At 45.5% G+C, this 22,584-nt stretch overlaps 1 protein-coding gene across 1 annotated transcript in view; it reads left to right on the plus strand.

The window, feature by feature from the left end:
- The window catches only part of hunk (hormonally up-regulated Neu-associated kinase), a 100,824-nt gene extending 79,172 nt beyond the window's left edge, over window positions 1–21,652 (plus strand). Inside the window, exons 7-10 of the mRNA XM_072513436.1 lie at window positions 7,635–7,803; window positions 10,224–10,304; window positions 15,768–15,906; window positions 20,111–21,652. Of these exons, the coding sequence (XP_072369537.1) occupies window positions 7,635–7,803; window positions 10,224–10,304; window positions 15,768–15,906; window positions 20,111–20,778 (1,057 nt within the window). The 3' untranslated portion in view covers window positions 20,779–21,652. The remainder of the gene's footprint in view (window positions 1–7,634; window positions 7,804–10,223; window positions 10,305–15,767; window positions 15,907–20,110) is intronic.
- The last annotated feature ends 932 nt before the right edge of the window (window positions 21,653–22,584 follow it).

Genomic DNA, 22,584 nt, shown 5'->3' on the forward strand with positions numbered 1-22,584 from the left:
AACATGCAGACTCCACACAGACAGTGACCCAAGCCAAAAATCGAACCTGAGACCCTGGAGCTGTGAAGCAATAGTGCTAACCACTGTGCTACCGTGCTACCCTAATCGAGAGTCCATCTCATGAGCACAATGGGCAGGAATCTAATGGCGCTCACCCACCCCCTCAGCTGGAAATTCATGGAGAGAGGAGCATCAAATATATTAGGCTATTATTGAGAGCACTTGGTAAAAAGGTGCCAATATGATGGAGACCTTCTCAAATGAAAATTATTCAGTTTACACGTGATTCCTATATTGCAGCATCATTTTTCTTTGGATGCTGCTGCACACTGAGATTCAGTCTGCATGTCTCTGCACACTTTTTGTTTCCAGAATCTTCCAAGTCATCGTGTTTCCGCTGCACCTTTTTCCATTATCCGACATTCACATTTATGATGAAAACTGCCAGCATTAACTTGCCATATGGGAAGCTTTTACTTACATATTTGTATGTTACTCCAAAATGTGTTGAGGATCAAATGGCCTTCATGGGAATTAAGCATTCAATGATAACTTTTGTCACATGACACACATACTCAGGATCACACCTACAGTAGCAGGTACCAATAGCACAGTTTGAACTCGAGGGGATTAGCTGGACAAGCGTTTTGGAATTCTGAAATTTCCATTCCAACACCCCTGTTTTTTATACCCATCTTTTACCTCAGCTAAGTGAGAATCCACATGTTTAAAAGTCTTACCTCATTCGAATGGCTGTCTTAACTCCAGTTTAACAGAGATCTGTGCCTGCACTCTGTCTTGGTGCCCTGGGAGGAGTTTATATCCAGGAGAACAGCTGAAATATCTCTCTATGAGACTGGGATAAAGAAAGCTTGTAGCTTAATGCTTGTCAGCTGAATTCTCTGCCTGACAGCACTTACTTCCCGCTGATGTTTCCACTGGACATGAAACTGATATTGATCCTTTCCTAACAGAAATTCACTTAACAGCAGAAGTTAACATAAAGAATTTAATTGTTGCTTTACAATTACACTTTCTCAACAGTGATAATACCGTAGGGCTGAATTTTACATGGAGGGGTGGGGACAGGTTCTTCAGTCCCTAGCATACAAGTCAGTGGCAAGACCACCTACCTGCACTTGGCTGGCTGTCCCACACCATTTTACAACAGCCTGGGCATTAATTACTTTCTTCCCCCATCTGAGAGAGAGCCTGCCCACCAGAGCTGCTGGCCAATCAAATGGCCAGGCAACTCTCTTGTCCCAGAAGCTCCACTGGATGCGATGGCAGCTGCTAAAACTGCAGGCAGTGCCCGAAGCGGAGACATCCTGGACACGAACGTACGACATACATTCCAGGCTCTCATCAGGGATAGGCTGGCAGGTCTTGGGAAATTGGTTTGGTGGTCAGGGATGGCGAGATGGGGGAAGGGGTGAGGAAATGCGGGAGGGGGAAATCTGTTGGATAGGGGCCTCTGAAGGGTACAGGATGCCACACCAGCAGGTACTCTCCTATCCCAGCAGCTTGTTGCTGCCCCCCACCCACAAAAAAACAGGAAAATCCCAACGATGGCAGGAGGAGGGCCTTCGGTGAATGCACCACGGTGAAGGGCAGCACGGTAGCACAGTGGTTAGCACTATGGCTTCACAGCGCAGGGTCCCAGGTTCGATTCCCGCTTGGGTCACTGTCTGTGTGGAGTCTGCACATTCTCCCCGTGTCTGCGTGGGTTTCCTCCTGGTGCTCCGGTTTCCTCCCACAGTCCAAAGACGTGCAGGTTAGATATATTGGCCATGCTGAATTGCCCTTAGGTTGGATGGGGTTGCTGGGTTACGTGGATAGGGTGGAGGTGTGGGCTTAAGTGGGGTGTTCTTTCGAAGAGCCGGTGCAGATTCGATGACCTGAATGGCCTCCTTCCGCACTGTAAATTCTATGTCCATTCTATGTCTCTGTCTACCTGCACCTCTCGTGTCATGGATAAAATATCCATGGGGGTGGGAGAGGCAGGCATATGTCACTGCAGTTTTACACCTCCGCTTAGGTCTGTCATTCCAGTCTGAGGAGGCCTAAATCCCACCCCAATGTACTTCAGATTATCTTCTTCCAGGCAGGCAACAGTACCACAGAATATCTTCGAAGACCAGATCTTCTTGGTGGAGGGAGTTTGAGTTGGGCCCCCATTCACCATATGTTTGCTCCATGGAGACAGGCATGTTGGAATTGGACCCCCATGCCCAAAGTTCCAACGGAGTTGGGCAGATTGTCAGAGCAGTAGGCTAGAGTGGCCCCTCCATTTACCGGCACATTGGCTTAGTATTAATGATGGATGGCAGGCCCTCAAATCCTCACTTCCACCATACATGCCAAGCCCCCCATATCCCTCCATGCCTCCTCACATCTACCATATGTCCTCCATGTCACCAACCTCCTTTGTTCTCCATATTCAGATTCCTCTATAACCTAATGCCCCCTCCATTCACCCTCCTATCCCCATACCCCTCCATTTCCCCTCATACTCTCCAATCCACCTCAATGCTCCCTGATTCCTCATGTTTCCTCCTAGCCCCTTGCTCTCTCCATAACCACCATAAGACCATAGAGTAGGTCATTCAGCCCTTCGAGCCTGCTTCACCATTTAGTAAGATCATGGTTGATCTAACGCTCACTAAGCCCATGTGTCCTTCATAGCCAATCACCTAGTAACCACTACGGGAAGGCCATATATCTTTGAAATAGAGATGAGAAAAGCTGCTAGCAAACTGATAGCGCTCTCACTCCAGTACACTTCATACTGAAAAAACTCTCATTTAAAAATAAATCCCGCAAGTGGTCAATCTGTTTTTAAAACAAATAACTAACCACATCAAAAGTAGATAATCATATAATAATGTGTTAAAATTGACAATCAAAATGTGAACACAATCCACTGTTACTATAAATACTACTTGAATTTTTGAAAATCAGCCAAGCATTCATAATGGGCTCAACTGTAATAACAGACCATTGAATCTTACAAACAGGGAAGCCGATTGAAATTGCAAAAAAAAATGTTTTTTTTCCCCAAACCATACCAAATGCCCTGTCAATCAATGCACTCCAGCAGTAAGTGTCTTTTTTTGCTCTAAGTGAAAGCTGCAGGCCTTTTAAAAAATATTTGTTAAGAACCCACTGATGTTAAATTCACAGGTATCACAAAACCCAAAAGGGTAAAGTGGAACACCGGTTCTTAGTGGTGTACATTTTCAATTTGGTATACTATGAGAAAAGATATGCAAAGCAGGGAGGAATAGTCCAGTCATTTTGTGATAAATTAATAAAGAATAATAATAATCTTAATTAGTGTCACAAGTAGGCTTACATTAACACTGCAATGAAGTTACTGTGAAAATCCTCTAGTCACCAAAGTCATAACAAGCCGTCTTTTGGGACCTGTGAGAGGAAACTGGAGCACCCGGAGGAAACCCACGCAGACACGAGGAGAACGTGCAGACTCCGCACAGACAGTAACCCAAGCTGGGAATCGAATCCGGGACCTATATTAACTTAAAATAAAAATACACAACAAGATGGATTATAATACACTGCAACAGTACACTGAACTACACTGATGGCTATACACACACAGTGTTACATGAAGTTGCCCCTTTGTTCCCAACTATCTACGTTTCCTGAACTTTGAGGTTCCCCTTGTTCCCAATCAATATCTAACGTTATATGCCTCTATGAGCTAAATACAGCAGATAATTACCATGCACAGGATATTTGGGAAAACCGTCTTCATTTTCAGCGAAGGTGAAATCTTCTCTGTTCGATTTTTGGATTTTAACCAGCTGCCCTTTCAGCAATGACTTGATTTCAGTGGAGACTGTTTTCTGCAACTGGGTGTGGCTGTGATGGTAGCTGCCTCTACTGTGTCCCTTTCTTTAGTTATTGTACTATGGATATATCATTCTTTCTCTTTGGTGTTAAACACCCAATGGATCTGTCTTATAGCATATAAGTGCCAATTCCCTTATCTCTCCCCTTAGAAGTTATTTCTCCTAAACCTCATTGTTTCCCTTAGTCACATAGGTAAACATTTGCTTTTCTCACTGATATGCTAATTCACATATCAAAACCCACTTCAGACAGCTGGCCTTCTCAATTCCCCTTTTTATTTTATTTTACCCCAATTTCATTTCTTAATCTTAATTTCCCCCAATTTTTAACGTGTTAAAGGGCTGATGATTTAAATCACTCCAGATCTTAACAGATAAAGTTCGCAATGCCTATTTTCTTCAGATTCGAATGTACAATAGCACTTTCACAATGGAAAAAATACTTTAATGCAGATCAAAACTTACACAATCTTCATGAGCGCCATGGCCAACCTAGCTTCATTCACTGCCCTAAAAACACATCTAATGTACAATATGGCATCTGAATATGGCTATTGAAACTGGGAGAACTGCTTTTTTTGTATGTATAAATCTGACAATGAAAGAATCCCAGGAGCAGGTGACTGGGGAACCTCCATGTTCACAATCTCTCTGAGGTACCGTAAACCACACAAGAGGCCCGACTCTACTAAAATTGAAGGTGGGGGGGGATGTTCTGTTTTAAACTGCCCATCCTTGCAATGGAGCAGGCAAGGACAGGAGTGCTGCATTCGAGAGTGTTAGCTGCACGCAATTCCCACTCCAGTGAAAATTACCCAAAAAACCCTCATGGGGCAAGAATCCCAGAAAATTGTCCCACAATTATATTTGTTGCCACAAAGAGAAAAAATATGGAGGTTCCCACACTCTGGATGCTTGTAAAACACGATGAGAGGTTAATTAAGGGTGTTGCACATACAACCAAGATGGTGATTTGCCCAAAAGCCACGCGCAAACATTCCACTGACGTCACTGCACGTACTGTGATTCAGATCCATAACAACCACCCACTATTTTTTTAAAATTCCCAGCCCGACATGGCAAAAATAAAGGCCCTTCTTGGCAAGCATCTAGAATCCTGGAATCATAGATTAGCACGGCAAAAAAGGAACCCATTTGGCCCATCAAGCTCCCTTAAAGAGCAATGCAGTTAGTTGCACTCCTCTGCTCATTCCCTAATACCTAACAGTTTTTTCTTCTTCAAGTGTTTATCCATTTCCACCATGAAGTCTACTATTGAACCTGCTTCCACCAGCTTATCTGGCAATGCATCCCAAATCCTAATCACTCGTTGTATAAGAAACATAGATCTGCGCCCTCTGGTCATCAAGGCCATATCATTGGCATTGGAAACAGTTTTTCTTGATGTTATAACCTGCCTACTTACCATTGGCTGGGGACTAATGACTATCCCACAATCCTGTGGGAGTATGAGCTTCCCCAATGAGGGGGGCGGAGAAACCACTAGTAAACTCCTAGTATAAATAAAGCTGGCCAGTTCAGGAACCAGCTGGAAGGAGTATGTAGCAAGGGAAGTTACTGCTACTGTTATGTATATATGTTATAGTAAATAAATGTTATTACTTTGTATCCTTAAAACTCGTGCTGGATTCTTCGTGGCCCTTACAAAACTTTATTACTCTATCGAAGCCCTTCAAGATATTAAACCCTTCTACCAAACCTCCTCTTAGCTCTGTCTGCTGTAAAGAGAATAACCCCAGTTTCTCCAGTCTCGTCGCATTATTGTAATCACAGCAAATTATTTCCGTACCTCTTCAAAGTCTTTATGTCCTTCATGCTCTGCTTTCCAAATTGCACTAAGCTGTGGTATTTAACGTACATGATAAAATATAATGGAATCACTAGATAAAAGTAATGACGGCATGTATGATGTTAAAATGGGGTACAGCATAGTTCAATTATCTTCCAACCTGAGACCACACTTCACTTGAAGGACACATTGGGACTTGAGCCCTTTTGCACAATTAGAGATCAACTCCGATGTGTGTACATTTACAAATTACTTCAAACATCCAGCCTTGCTAGTGGGAGGGACAATTTAATAATTGAATACAGCAGTCAGTTTGCGGCTGTTATTTTCTTTGTACCTAACTCTCTGAGTTAACCCACGTGGCTGCATGGGTTTCCTCTGGGTGCTCCGGTTTCCTCCCACAGTCCAAAGATGTGCGGGTTAGGTGGATTGGCCATTGTAAATTGTCCTTAGTGTCCAAACAATGTTGCGTGGGGGTTATTGGGTTACGGGGATAGGGTAGATGCATGGGCTTCAGTGGGGTGCTCTTTGTAGGGGCCGGTGCAGACTCGATGGGCCGAATGGCCTCCTTCTGCACTGTAAATTCTATGACTCTTCTATGATCCACCTTTCTGTTAAGCAATCTCTCTGTTGCGAATATTATCCTGTCGACTTTGCCGGATAAATTGAGTTGTTTAGCCATAAGTCCAACGCATTTTGTCGCAGATGCAAAACAAGTTTCAAAGAAAAACAAAATGTTATCTAGAATATAAGACCATGAGACATAGGAGCGGAAGTAAGGCCATTCGGCCCATCGAGTCCACTCCACCATTCAATCATGGCTGATTTCAACTCCATTTACCCGCTCTCTCTCCATAGCCCTTAATTCCTCAAGAAATCAAGAATTTATCAACTTCTGTCTTAAAGACACTCAACGTCCCGGCCTACACCGCCCTCTGTGGCAATGAATTCCACAGACCCACCACTCTCTGGCTGAAGAAATTTCTCCTCATCTCTGTTCTAAAGTGACTCCCTTTTATTCTAAGGCTGAGCCCTCGGGTCCTAGTCTCCCCTGCTAATGGAAACAACTTCCCTACATCCACCCTATCTAAGCCATTCATTATCTTGTAAGTTTCTATTAGATCTCCCCTCAACCTCCTAAACTCCAATGAATATAATCCCAGGATCCTCAGATGTTCATCGTATGTTAGGCCTACCATTCCTGGGATCATCCGTGTGAATCTCCGCTGGACCCGCTCCAGTGCCAGTATGTCCTTCCTGAGGTGTGGGGCCCAAAATTGCTCACAGTATTCTAAATGGGGCCTAACTAATGCTTTATAAAGCTTCAGAAGTACATCCCTGCTTTTATATTCCAAGCCTCTTGAGACGAATGACAGCATTGCATTTGCTATCAACTGCCCTCTGTCCCCAGTAATTCATAAGTAGCTACAATTCCTGAATTTGCCTATGTTCAGCAGTGGTCTGATAGCAACAGACCTCGTGATCAGTTATCGGAACAGTGGTATGTGAGCAACGCCACGGGAGAACCACTGGCGAATCGAGAAAATAAATGTGAAACTACTAATTTAGACAAGTAAGATTGTTTAAATCTGGAATTGGATTCAGAGAGTCGCAAATGTTTTGAGTTCAGAATCAGACTATAAAAATTAGATTCTGGTTTTCTCAATCCTATTGTAAAAAGATCATCCGATTCCATGACAATTAGATGCCATTGGAACACATTGTTGGCACAGTTTGCTGCTTGCATTGCCATGTAGGAAAATGTTGTGATGCTGATTCATTCTTAGCTGTGGATGCCTGTTTACATTTTGACCATTGTTTAGCATTGCTGTGGACCATACATTGTTAAGCAAAATTATTCAGCAATTAGTTATAAAATGTGTTTACTCTCCTCTTTTGATATGTATCAGCAGTTATTGGTAAACACACAATTATTTCTACTTATCTAGGCTTCATCTAGGGGATTTGAATCAGAGTGTGGTGCTTCACATGACAGAGAAGCTGGGATATAAACACACTGAGGTGATAAACACAGTGTTGTCAAATCGAGCCTCCCACACCCTTTCCGTTTACTTTCTGCTAAACAGGAAATTGGAGCATTATTTTAAAAGTATTCAGGTAAGTAATGATCTGAGCAGTGATTTTGTTTTAGAAAGAATGTCTGAGGTAGGAAGTATATGCTGGCAAGAAATAGCTCCCAATTATTTCAGTGTGCGAACTAGTGTGGCCAGTTAAGACAATAAGTACCTGAAACATGGAGACCACACAAATCTTATTTTTCATCCCCAGTCTGTGCAGTGAACTCTCAGTCAATCTCTGATGGAGCATTGGTTGCACTTAGTTTCAGCACTGCAGTGCTGGAGGTTAGTGACAGAGTGGGGCGTGTCCCTGCCTCTGAACCAGGAGCTCTGGTTTTGAGTTCCACCTCAGCACCTGATGGCCAAGAAAGGTGTCTTCATAACCCAGCCAAACAGGCTGATTTTCATCCTGCACAATCCTTCCAACTCACACCAATGTCAGGCGGTAAGAGTGAGAGAGATACATGGTCAGCCATGTGACAGAAGGAACATTGACGCCTCTACCATCGCTATCCATATCGCCAGACTACACCATTCAGGTGAAAGTGCATGTTGCCACAGGAATTTGGACATCCTGACTGAACTGTAAATACACCTCCACCACCACCACAAGGCTGATGAAGGCAGAATTAGCCAGGGATCCTGCTCCTGTCAGTTATCTAGTGACCCCTACTGGAAGTGCACATGGTTAGATGCTGGGCTGATGAGATTGAGGCCTAATGCTTCAGCAATACTTGTTGACTGAACTCATGTGAAAGTTGAAAGAAAGATTTGCATTTGCATAGCACCTATTACAACCTCAGTTTGTCCCCAAGCGCTTTACAGCCAATTAAGCACTTCTGAAGTGTAGTCACTGTTGTAAGGTTTGGAAACATGGCAGCTGAATTGAGCATGGCAACGTTCCATTGATATCAGTGCGATAATTACCAGGTATTAGCCAGGGTTTTCCAGTCCCGCCCATGTCAGTAATCGGCGCAAGTGGGACGGAATGGTTGACGGACCAGCCAAAGGTCCATTGACTTCAGGCAAGACTTTCTGGTCCCACAGCCGGGGGTGGGGGTGGTAACCGTAAAATCTCGACCATTGTGGCTTATTGTTGCTTATTGTTGGTTGAGGAATAGTGAATCCCACATTTTGTATTTACTCAGATAATCATTCTCGTGTGTGCCGTTTCTGTTTGAATATTCTTTAAATTTAATCAACAAAAGACGAAATTCGATCTTTTCCATCTACCCCTCCAGTTAAGTTTATGTTAAAATGATGACAGTTTGACGGCTCCTCTGTGGAGTCCCATTTGTGTTTTGTTTGCTGAGTCCGACAGACATACTTCAATGAAGTGATATGTAGAAAATTGTTGGTGCTTTTTCACCTCCATTTATTAAAGTCAAATATGTTCATCTGTTTTCAGACTGATTCTGACTGATCGCTTTTTATAGTCATCATGTTTTTCCTCACAATAAGGTTTTGCAGCACATTACACTTTGACGTTATTTTTAGTGAACCTTTAGGATAATGTTAGTAACCATGAGACTGTGTTATTATTCTATATAAATCCCTGTTCCAACAGCAAGTGTTGAGCATACCCTTTGAGAGGATTGTTGGATAGATTTACTGACTCACTTAGTTCAGGGACGGAATTCTCCGGCCATTGGGATTCTCTGTTCCCACCGAAAGTGCACCCCTCACCCGCGGGTTTACCAATGGAAAATCCCATTGACAGCGGCGGGAACACAGAATCCCACCGCCAGGGAACAGTGCGCCGCTGAGAAACACATGGCTGGGATCCCAGAGAATCCAGCCCCGTCAGTTGAATGAACCCACACTGTTGCAGTTCAAAGATTGCAGGGGTGCTCTTTGTCAGTAATTGCATCCCAACTCACTGAGCTCAATGACTACTATCAGCAGTGATGATGTGGAGACACCTGAGGAAGGAGCAGCGCTCCGAAAGCTAGTGACATCGAAACAAACCTGTTGGACTTTAACCTGATGTTGTAAGACTTCCTTCTATCAGCAGTTACTAATAAAACCAAATACCAACAGAAAGACAGAATAAAGGAAATCTTTGGAATGATTTCAAATTCTTTGCAACTTTTTTTTTAAACAGGTGACTGAGAATGATGTTCACAATGAATGGTGCCCCAATTACTTTGTTGATCTTGAACATAGCAAATGCTTTAATACAAAGAACCCTTTGGAAACAATAATCACAACAAAAATTATTCACAGCCATTTATGGGAATGTAGTTTCCTGGGCCTGGGCCTAGATAATCACAGATCCAGGAACATTACCGTTGTAATGTAAAATTTTTAAGGAAACTGATAATGGAGGATGATTTCCCCTGCGTGTTAGAAAAAGTGGCAATGCATTTTTACACATGTTCACCATTTTATTATGCCAGACAAATGGAATAAATTTTCTCTGAGTCCTTTTATGTAAACTCGATTTTCCCTCTATTATAGAAACGAGACTTTGCAAATGGTATCTGCTACAAGAACTTACTGCACCAGTCTGATAAATACAGACTCAAGGAAGTACAGGAGGTACAGTGACTACAGGTTTATCTGATCATATTCTCCGCCTGTGTTTATTTGTACAAGTATTTACAGTCTATAACTAACGATACATATCCAAGACCATTACTTCTATCTAAAGGTGACATTCTGGGCAAAGCCACTCCTGAACAGCAAACATCTAATTTTATTTCTATTTAAAGCAACCTTCTACCTGGGCACCGTTAAGTTTGGAATTCCTTATACGGTTACTTTCAGTTTTGTGAAGATGAATGCTCCATTAAAATCGGAAAACCTCCTCTACTTGAGGTGGGTGTGTTTCTGCTGAGGCTGGCAGTGCTCTGAAATACCACAGGGCAGATCCAGACCACCGACAACAATGGAAAACACTCAGCCCACGTGCAGTCCACCTAACCTGCACATCTTTGGGCTGTGGGAGGAAACCGGAGGAAACCCACGCAGACAAGGGAAGAACGTGCGGACTCCGCACAGATAATGACCCAGCGGGGAATCGAACCTGGGACCCTGGCGCTGTGAAGCCACAGTACTAGCCACTGTGCTACCGCGCTGCCTCCATTTGGAGGAAGAGTGTGATCAGTGTGCTGAGGAATTTGTAACGTCATGTAGTTCTAAAAAAACTATTGTTACTTGCTGATTACTTTCCTGATTTTTTAATTAATAATTTTTTGTTAATAAAAAACATTATGAATTAGACATAATTAATGGTTATGTAGAGCTGCACGGTGGTGCAGTGGGTAGCACTGCCGTCTCACAGCGCCAAGGTCCCAGTTCAATCCCGACTCTGGATCACTGTCCGTGTGGAGTTTGAACATTCCCCCGTGCTTGCGTGGGTTTCGCCCCCACAACCCAAAGGTGTGCAGGGTAGGTGGTTTGGCCACGCTAAATTGCCCCTTAATTGGAAAAAATGAATTGGGTACTCTAAATTTAAAAAGGAAATTAATGGTTATGTTGTGGTTTTGGAAACAATTTGATCCTTATTGTTTGGCAGTACTGATTGTTCCATCTGTTGAGATGATAACTGTCCTCTATCAGCTTACATAGAGCTCTGGGCGCAAGGAGAAAGCTGTTGTTTAGCGGTGCACCGTGTAGATTGACCCCATTGACCAGTCACCATTAAGTTTGCCTGAAGCAGTTCAACAAAAGTTTGCAGCTGCTACACACTCTTTCCTCGGGGAAATTTCTGTTTTTAAGCATTTGACCTGAAAGAGTCAAGTACATCTTTCTTTCGCTCAAGTCAACTCAAAGGGGGCAGCTGCATTTTAGTTTCAAGTTAAATCCCATCTTCAATTTTTGGGGGACAAACCTGAAGAAGGAACTGTTTCATCTCTCCAGCTGGGTTGCCTGGAGCCTCTGAAAGCAAACCAGGCTTTTCCCAACAGCCTGACCCTTAGCACAATCAGGGCAGGACTGGGAGTGTTGAGACTGTGTAATTGCTAACACACGTGCTAATCTAGTACAAGCGGGCCATCAGCTTGGACAGAAAAACTGACAGAGGCCCCAGAAATTCATGAATAGCCCTGATTACAAGCCTATTTGGCATTTCAAAGCAAGCAGTTACATGAGTTTATAATTTAACACTGGGTGTGTCCAACATACCTTCAGTTGTACAGGGGAAGAACAAAACAAATTAAATGAAGGCTTGAAGGGGGATGGTGACAAGGATCTGCTCCTTTGGAAAATGCCACATTTTTCATTGAAAATGATGTCTTTGAGTTAATTTTACATTCTACAATTGATAAGATTGTTGATCTTAAGAGAAAGAAATAACAAAATTATATTTGAGCTTTCAGTGGAGAACCAAATCAACATTCCCCCCAAATTAAACAGCCATTCATTGATGCATTCGTGGCCAGCTGGCAGAGGCTTTCTATTTCCCTGGCTCGAGTTTACAGAAGCACTGCACCCCGTCCAACTCCCTTCCCTTCACTTAATCTTCCTCTTTCTCTAGCCCTCCCAGTTTATAATCATAGTCTTCTCTCTTGTCTGCCACCCCCCGCCCCCCACAACCCACCCCCACCTATCCCCACTTATAATTCATCACAACGCTTGTCTCTCCAAAATTTCTGAAATGTTACATCTGGTCAACATTACTGTATGGGTGCAAAAGTTGGAATATGAGCATCACAACGGAAAATAAATTGAAAGGCAACAAAGATTCTGAACCCTATGATGAAGATTAGTTGGACAACGATAATCACTAAACACTTGGAGTGGCACAGTGGTTAGCACTGCTGCCTCACAGAGCTAGGGATCCAGGTTCAATTACGGCCTTGGGTTACGTGACTGTGTGGAGTTTGCGTGTTCTCCCCGTGTCTGCGTGGGTTTCCTCCGGGTGCTCCAGTTTCCTCCCACAGTCCAAAGATGTGCATGTTAGGTGGCTTAGGCGTACTAAATTAATCTTCGGTGACCAGGGATATGCAGGTTAGGCGGGGTTACAGGGATAGAGCAGGGAGGTGGACCTAGGTAGGGTACTCTTACGTAGGGCTGGTGCAGACTCGATGGGCTGAATGGCTTCCTTCTGCACTGTAGTGATTCTATGGTTTTAACACACATAACTAATGAGGAGGTTTTGAGGAAAACAGGCAGACAGGAAGAAACTTTGCAAATTATGATAGTGACGTTTGAGGCGCATCTTGAATATTCATGAATATGATGGGAATGGACGGATAAGGGCCCTGGGAGTGTAGAAGGTTTTAGGTTAGTCGGGCAGCATGGTCGGTGCAGGCTTGGAGGGCCGAAGGGTCTGTTCTTCTGCTGTATCTTTCTTTGTTCTTTGTTCTTCGGCCACCAAGAGACAATCCCAATTCTTTGGACAGGTACTTAGGAAAGATAAACTAGAATGTCTAGTAGTGACTGGCAACATTGAGGGTAGCGAAGAGCAAGAGGGAGGCAAAACAGGGGATGCACCAACTGCTTCAGAAGCAAGATTTGAGGACAACATCAGGATGTTGGCTGCTAGCAAGGATCATGACAGCTGGAGAGCCACGATTCTCACGCTGTCAAACATGGCACCTGAAGAAGAACTTATTTCCCCACCTTCCTAGGTTACAGCCCAGTTAAATGTTACGCTCCTTCACTTTATGCTGGTGTTAGCCCCCAGCAGTTCCTGTTAATCTCTCTCTATCCCCGATCCTACAAACAGACACAACAAAGTGGAACAATGCACAATCCTTATCCATCACAGGAAGGTAGCCCCGCCTTGGAAAGCTGCCAGCCAATCTAATTGTTCTCCAGGCCTCCTGGCACATTGCGACAGTGGCCAGAAGAGGCAGCACAGTGACGATCCGCAGACTAAGTGTCAGCACATGGAGGCTAGGTAAAGTGGTATGTCCCCGGTGAGGGGAGAGTAGGGGGCACCTGGGAATCACAAAGGGCAGCACGGTAGCACAGTGGATAGCATTGTGGCTTCACAGCACCAGGGTTTCAGGTTTGATTCCCCGCTGGGTCACTGTGCGGAGTTTGCACGTTCTCCCCATGTCTGCGTGGGTTTCCTCCGGGTGCTCCAGTTTCCACCCACAGTCCAGCAGGTTAGGTGGTTTGGCCATGCTAAATTGCCCTTAGTATCCAAAATGTTTATGAGGATAGGGTGGAAGTGAGGGCTTAAGTGGGTCGGTGCAGACTCGATGGACCGAATGGCCTCCTTCTGCACTGTATGTTCTGTGTAATCTGGGATGGATTGGGTTCCCAGGGGATAGGCCTGGGGAAAGGTCCCCGGGCCTTCACAGGAGGGTGCTCACCATCATATGAGCACTTTATATGGAGGTGCTTTCCACCCCCCCATCCAGACCGCATTTCCGAACAGTGATATAGGTTTAAAATTGTTCTGATTCTCCCCTCCCTTACAAGGTGTCCTCCGACCACCAGCCTTGAAATTAAGGCTGGATGGGAAAATGCCCTTAAGTGACCATTCAGAGCCTTAATTGGGCCAAGGATGGGATGCAGGCATTGCTGGCTAGGCCCATCTCTAATTCCCCTTGAGAAGGTGATGGTAAGCCACATTCATGAACTGCTGCAGCCTGTGTGGCCTAGGTACATCCACAGTGCTGTTAGGAAGGGGGTTCCAGGGCTTTGATCCTGTGAAAGTGAAGGAACCACATTATAGTTCCAAGACAGCATGGTGTGTGGCTTGGAGGGAAATTTGCTGGTGGTGGTGTTCCCAAGTCCCTGCTGCCCTAGTCCTACTGAGCAGTGGAGGTCGAGGGTTTGAAAGGTGCTGCCAAAGACACTTTTGTGAGTTGCTGCAGTGCATCCTGTATATGGTACACAGGGCTGCCGCAGTGCTTTGGTGTATATGGTACACAGGACTGCCGCAGTGCTTGGTGTATATGGCACACAGGACTGTCGCAGTGCTTTGGTGTATATGGTACACAGGGCTGCCGCAGTGCTTTGGTGTATATGGTACACAGGGCTGCCGCAGTGCTTTGGTGTATATGGTACACAGGACTGCCGCAGTGCTTGGTGTATATGGTACACAGGACTGTCGCAGTGCTTTGGTGTATATGGTACACAGGGCTGCCGCAGTGCTTTGGTGTATATGGCACACAGGACTGTCGCAGTGCTTTGGTGTATATGGTACACAGGGCTGCCGCAGTGCTTGGTGTATATGGCACACAGGACTGTCGCAGTGCTTTGGTGTATATGGTACACAGGGCTGCCGCAGTGCTTTGGTGTATATGGTACACAGGGCTGCCGCAGTGCTTTGGTGTATATGGTACACAGGACTGCCGCAGTGCTTTGGTGTATATGGTACACAGGACTGCCGCAGTGCTTGGTGTATATGGTACACAGGACTGTCGCAGTGCTTTGGTGTATATGGTACACAGGGCTGCCGCAGTGCTTTGGTGTATATGGTACACAGGGCTGCCGCAGTGCTTTGGTGTATATGGTACACAGGGCTGCCGCAGTGCTTTGCTGTATATGGTACACAGGGCTGCCGCAGTGCTTTGGTGTATATGGTACACAGGGCTGCCGCAGTGCTTTGGTGTGTATGGTACACAGGGCTGCCGCAGTGCTTTGGTGTGCATGGTACACACGGCTACTGCAGAGCTTTTGTGTATATGGTACACACGGCTACTGCAGTGCTTTGGTGTATATGGTACACAGGGTTGTGCAATGCTTCGATGGTGGAGGGAGTGTATATCTGTGGATGGGATGCCAATCAAGCGGGCTGCTTTGTCCTAATGGTGTTGATCCTCTTGAGTGTTGTTGGAGCTGCAGTCATTCAGGCAGTTGGAGAGTATTCCATCGCACTCCTGACTTGTGTTTTGTTATCTGGTATTGCCTGGTAACCTCAATCACTAAACTGCTGCAGAACCCTGAACAAAAGAATATCTGTTGTGATCTTCAGAAATTCATGCCATTTGCACTATTCAAAGCCTTTGAAAAACTAAAAATCTTCTTTGGAGGTAAGGAGTAAAGGTGGTGCTTTCACTTTCATTTAAGGGATACGTTTTATAACTTCCACCCCCATAGGGGAAGAAGCCCAAGAATCCGGAGAAAGGAGTGGAGTATTTTCAGAAGCCAGCCATAAGAAAAGCAGAGAAAGGATCTAAAGCTTCAAACCCCAACAAAACTGTGCTGACGGAGAGAAAGATTCCCATTCCTGAGAGAGGTGAGTCTGCTCCTGAGGTAAACCGGGCTGACGGAGAGAAAGATTCCCATTCCTGAGAGAGGTGAGTCTGCTCCTGAGGTAAAACTGTGCTGACGGAGAGAAAGATTCCCATTCCTGAGAGAGGTGAGTCTGCTCCTGAGGTAAAGCTGTGCTGACGGAGAGAAAGATTCCCATTCCTTTTTTAAAAATAAATTTAGAGTACCCAATTCATTTTTCCCAATTAAGGGCCAATTTAGCGTGTCCAGTCCACCTAGCTTGCACATTTTTGGGTTGTGGGGGCGAAACCCACGCAAACACGGGGAGAATGTGCAAACTCCACACGGACAGCAACCCAGAGCCGGGATCGAACCTAGGACCTCGGCGCCGTGAGGCCGCAGTGCTAACCCACTGCGCCACCAAGCTGCCCCAAAGATTCTCATTCCTGAGAGAGGTAAGTCTATTCCGGAGGTATAACTGTGCTGAAGGAGAGAAAGATTCCCATTCCTGAGAGAGGTAAGTCTGCTCTGGAGGTAAAAGCAAAACAAAAATGTTGGAAATACTTCGGAGGCCAGGCAGCATCTGTGGAGAAAGAGAAAGATGACTTTTCATCAGAACACCAGTATTGAAACATGTTTGAACCGTGGCTATGTTATTTAAATATTCTCCTTGCATTTTTGAGCTATTTTTGTTGTGTGCAAGTGTACCATGGTGGAATTCCAAATCAAGACCTGCAGTAACTGGAAAGCAAAAAGACAGTTTAGTTTTTCTGGTGTAGATTTTCAACAAAATTGATGAAGGCTTCATTCCTAAAACAGTAACCCCTCTTCAAAGTTGCCAATAGACCTGCTGAGTCGTTCTAGCTCGGTGCTTCCCAAGCTTTTTCCCACTGTGACCCCATTTTAATGCCAAAGACTTTGCGTGACCTGACTGTGTGCCCAATATTTGGGGGGGGGGGGCAGAACAGTTGTTGAGCGGGGCGGAGGCTTCACTTGTTGAGTAGAGGTGGGGATGGCAGTGGGTGGTGAGTTGAGCATGACCCACTGTTTTGAAATTTGCAGACAATACAAAACTTGGAGGTGCAGTAAATGGTGAAGAAATGAGTAAGAGATGTCAAGAGAACTCAGACAGGCTGATGGAAAGGGCAGCCAGAACAGACGAAACTCGATACAAAAAAATGTGGGATTGATCTTGGTAGGAAGGAGGTGGCAGCCCAGTTAATATAACAGTTAATTAAGTATAAGAATCCTGAGCTTGAGAAAAAGAGGCATGGAGTACAAAATCCAGGAAGTCATGTTAAACCTGTATAAAACACCAGTTTAACCTCAACTGGATAATTGTGTCTTATTCTGGGCCCCACACCTTAGGAAGTACATGATTCGAAACGGTGTCGAAGAGATTTACTAGACTGGTTCCAGGGGTGTGGGTTTACAGAGAAGCAGGAAAAAAAGTGGGACAATGGGACTAACTGGATTGCTCTTCAAAAGAGTTAGCACAGACCCAATGGGGCAAATTGCTACCTTATGTGCTGGCCAAGTGTTTGTCATGGCTCATTTGGTAGCACTCCTGCCCCTTGAGGATGGGACTTCAAATCCCCCTTCAGAGATATGAGCACAAAAATCTAGGGTGACACTCAAGTGCAGCACTGAGGGAGTGCTTCACTGCTCGAGATGAGATATTAAACCAAGGCCCAGTCAGTTCTCTAATGTGAATGTAAACGATCCGATGGCACAATGTTGAAGAAGAGCAGGGGACTTCTCCCTGATGTCCTGGCCTACAAAGATAGATATCTGGGGCTGGAATCTCTGCCTTCGGGATGCTCCGTTTTGCCCGCAGCCCGGGTGATTCCCGACGGCGTGGGGCTGCCCCACAATGGGAAACCCCATTGACCAGCCGACATAACGGAGCATCCCGCCAGCGTGCTGCAACAGGAATGTGGCGCGGCGGGGCGGAGAATCCGGCCCCTGGTCATTATCACATTACTGTGGGAGTTTTGTGTGTGCAAAGTGGCCAATGCTTTTTCTACATTACAACAGTGACTACACTTCAAAAGTACTTCACTGGCTGTAAAGCGCTTTGGGGCATCACAAAAGGCATTATATAAATGCAAGTCTTTTTACAACTCTATAATCTTATCATTCTACAACATCTATAAACCATTACCTGGAAATTACCTCGTGCAATTACCATCTTACAAATCCATAACCTCTTCATATCAATTTTTGACTGCTTTTTTTTTGGAAAATATTTTTATGAAGGCATTTATAAATTTTTAACAACAATTTTCAGAAGGAAAAACAACAAAATAAATAACACCCATCCAACCAACAACCACACCCAGCCAACGTGGCTTACAGACACAGTTTCCCAGTCTTCCTCCCCACTAACTATTTCAACCAACCCCACTTGCCTCCCTCTTTCCTTTAAGCTCCCCCCGCCACCCTTTTTATCTGATGACAGATTAATTTTCCCCAAAGAAGTCGATAAACAGCTGCCACCTCCGGGCGAACCCGAGCATCGATCCTATCACAGCGAACTTGATCTTCTCAAGCCTGAGAAATCCGGCCATGTCACTGACCCATACCCCCGATTTCCGTGGTTCCGGGTCCCTCCACGCCAATAAGATCTGTCTCCGGGCTACCAGAGAGGCAAAGGCCAAAAACATCAGCCTCTCTCGTCCCCTGGACTCCCGGGTCTACCGACACACTAAAAATCACCACCTCTGGACTCGGAACCACCGTATCTTTAATACCATAGACATGATCTTGGCAAATCCTTGCCAGAATCCCTTAAGCTTCGGATGTGTGGGCCCTCCCCCACACCGCCCACACCTATCCTCCACCCCTTCAAAGAACCTGCTCATACAGGCCACAGTCATATGTGCCCTGTGGACCACCTTGAATTGTATCAGGCTGAGCCTAGCACAGGACGAGGACGCGTTAACTCTACTCAGGGCATCCTCCCACAATTCCGCCTCTAATTCCTTGCCCAACTCTTCCTCCCATTTTTGCTTTACCTCCTCTATCGGGATTGCCTCTAATTCCATGAGCTCTTTATAGATTTCCGTGACCTTCCCCTTCCCCACTCTCGTTTTCGACACAACCTTGTCCTGTATCCCCTGGGGCGGTAGGTGTGGAAAGGTCGGAACCTGCCTCCATACAAAGTCCCTCACGAGCAGGTAGCAGAAACCATTCCCACCGGGCAGCTCAAACCCCTCCTCAAATCCTCCAAGTGCGGAAAGCTGCCGTCAATAAACAGATCCCCAAACCGCTCAATCCCAGCTCACTGCCACCTCTGAAAACCCCCCATCCTCACCCCCCCTGGTGCAAACCGATGATTGCCCCAGATATGTTCATACCGACACCCCCTCTACTCCCATGTGCTTCCGCCACTGTCCCCACACCCTCAAAGCTGCCACCAACACCGGGTATGTGGAGTACCGAGCCGACGAGAACGGCAGAGGTGCCGTTACTTGTGCCTCTACATGATGCCGCCTCCACCCACTCTCACACCGACCCCTCTCCCACTACCCACTTCCTGATCATTGCTATGTTCGCCGCCCAATAGTAGTTCCTAAAAAAATAGACAGGCACTGAAATACAAACAAAAACCTCGGGGGAACCTTCATCCTTACCACCTGCGCCCTCCCCGCCAGTGAAAACGGGAACGTATCTCATCTTCTGAATTCCCCGTTATCTGCTTCACTAACCGAGCTGAATTCAGCTTGTGTAGCGGTTCCCAGTCCCGCACCACCTGGATTCCCAAATACCGAAAACTCCCTCCCACCATCTTGAACGGCATCACCCCCCAATCTCCTCTCTTGTCCCCTCGCCTGAATCGCAAAGACCTTGCTTTTGCCCATATTCAATTTGTACCCCGAAATCCGGCCAAATTCCCCAAGGATCCCCATAATCTCCCCAATCCCCCCCATTTTGACTGCTTTTTTAATGACAGTTTTAGCCATTTTAAATAATATTTCAATTAAAACTGGATGAATTTAATACAAAGGTACTAAACATTTATACAATAATGTCAATCATTGTAATTTCCATGCCTATATTATTAAAATTAGGGACTGATGTTGGCACGGCAGAATATCTGAATAATTTATTTTTTGCTGTATGTTCTACTGGGTTGCAACCTTCCGAAGAGAAATAAGTAATTTCAAAGTGTCATTGATATCAGGGCATCTGAAGTTTCAAACTCTGTTTTAATCTTCTGCCCACAGGGCTGATGCTGGAACCTTGCTTTCCCTTATCTGTCCCGGTTGGTGAATCTACAGCCAGCAAGAGTGGGCGTGTCAACTCACATCCCTTGGAGTATTCGGAAATGCAACATCCTCTCCCCAGGACCCTTTTGCCTGTCAGACAGCATGACTCTCAGTCACCCGACATTGTGAGCACAAAACAAGGAGCAAAAGATAGTTTTCCCGTCGCGAGCAGTGGTAATCCTCCTCGCATGGGGCAAGATCGAATCGAACTAATTCCTCAGCATAGGGTCGTGGGACCTGTGGGGATTTTCTATGACGCATCCACTGAACAGACTGCAGCTTCAGTTCAGCAGCATGGGTGCATAAGATCCATGAAAGCTCTGAGTCACCCTGCTCACACCACTCCAGTCTATGAAGGGAAGCAAAACCTTGTGGGAGCCCAGATGGTATCATACATTCCATCTGTTTCCCATAATGCAAGATCCAACGAACTGGGGAATCCTTATCTGGTTAAAAGCAGGGGCAGATTTCCAATGATGGGCATTGGACAGATGCTAAGAAAACGGAGTCAAACGACACAATTAAAGCCGGACAGGCCCAAAGAAGCAGGTGGCCCTCAGTTACGCACATCAGATATTATACAGAATGTGCTGTGTACTGCCAGCAGTCTGCAACCCCACTGTTGAGTCCATTATTCAACCACAACTGGACTTCAATGTGATTTAGACCAAGGAACAAACACCAAGTTTGTGAAATTACTCACTACCTTTTGCCATCAATCGTACTTTTTCTCTCAGGAACATATACAGACAATATTTAACCTAATTTTAGAATGCTGAGCTACCTTTTAGGCCAAGACTTTGGTCATGTGTCAGTGTAATTTAAAACAATGCAAAGTTGAATGACCGTGTGTGTGATAACCTCAGAAAATCCACGACAAAAGAAGCTTTGTTTGTTAAACCATTTTCAATTAGGGATTGTGAACTGTTTCATTCACGGTGGAGTAGTTGATGTATCAAGCTGCCACCCACCAGGGAGTTGAATGTTACAATGCACCTGAGAAGCAGCTTGGCTGTATTTTTACCCATATATGTGATATTCTCTTCGTGGGGCCATGTTGCCAGCATTCCTCTCAAGCAATTCTGTATTTGAGTGATTCTTTAGATGAATAATGAGAGATTTAACAAAAGAAATGGTCATACATTCTGAGAAACTGGTACACACCATTTAATGCTAACACATATAGAGCTGAATGCTTGATTTAAAACGGATTAGGTTCCATATTTTGTTTCAAAAAGACAGCCAGCGGGATTTTCCGTCGATGGGATCCTCCGCTTCTCTGGCCGCGCACCCCCGCTCGCAGGTCTGCCGACGGCAAACCGGGTGGCCACAATGGAAAGCCCCATTGGCCGGCTGCAGCGAGGCCATACCGCGCAAGAAAACAGGGCTAGCGGGACGGAGAATCCCGCCCAACATATAGGACATAAAAATCAAGGAATCTCAATTTTTGTGGGAATTATGTGTAATTTTATATAAGTCACATTAAACGTTTACTGTTTCTCTTGTTTAATGGATTTTTTTACAAAGGTATGTTCAAACGTTTAGTATCGGGCTCGGGGGTGCACTGCCTGTGTGAGGTGGGATGCGGGGGGGTTGCAAAGGAGCCCCTTATAGGTGGGTTGGGGCTTTGGGGGGTCTGGGGGTCATGTCGGGTGGCGGGGGGGGGATCGAGAGATCGGGCCACCATTTAGAAATGGAATCCCAATCTCCTCCTGCACTGAGGAGGTTTGGCGAGTGAAGCTCCTCAGTGGAGGAAACGGGACTAAGTGTACCCTCAGCGGAGCATTCCCTGCTGGGGCCCTGGATTGCAACAGAGTCCTGTTCGATAGCGTGGCCTCTCTCGGCGGTGCGAACGCCGGGATACACCCAGCTGAACGCACTCGACACGGGACTCTGTCGCAATTCAGTTAGATTGCACCCAGAGATTTCAAAGGATTGTGAAGCTGATGCAGAGACAGATGTTTCAAAGAATTGTGAAGCAGGTGGAGACACAGACGATAAAGAGAAGAGCCTCTGGATGAATTTGACAACAAGGGTTAGAATTGTAAAGCATGGGTTTCGCCCCCACAACCCAAAAGATGTGCAGGGTAGGTGGATTGGCCACACTAAATTGCCCCTTAATTGGAAAAAATGAATTGGGTGCTCTAAATTTAAAAAAAAAGAATTGTAAATCAATTTTACGAACACAGAGATAAGGCTGGCCGTACAAAAGTTTTGCACCAGTCCTGGCCACACACCTAAGGGACATGTTCGCGGACTCACTGGCAGGGGGCACCCTGCCCCAATGCCATAATCTCACTAATACCCAAAAAAGATTAAGACCTGACGGAATGTGGATCATACAGACCCGTTTCACTGCATAATGTGGATGCGAAAATACTCGCAAAGGTCCTGGCCTAAAGGCTGGAGGGCTGCGTACCAGAGGTGATCGC

The sequence above is a fragment of the Scyliorhinus torazame genome, chromosome 8 (genome assembly GCF_047496885.1).
Source record: "Scyliorhinus torazame isolate Kashiwa2021f chromosome 8, sScyTor2.1, whole genome shotgun sequence".
In the NCBI taxonomy this organism is placed as follows: Eukaryota; Metazoa; Chordata; class Chondrichthyes; order Carcharhiniformes; family Scyliorhinidae; genus Scyliorhinus; species Scyliorhinus torazame.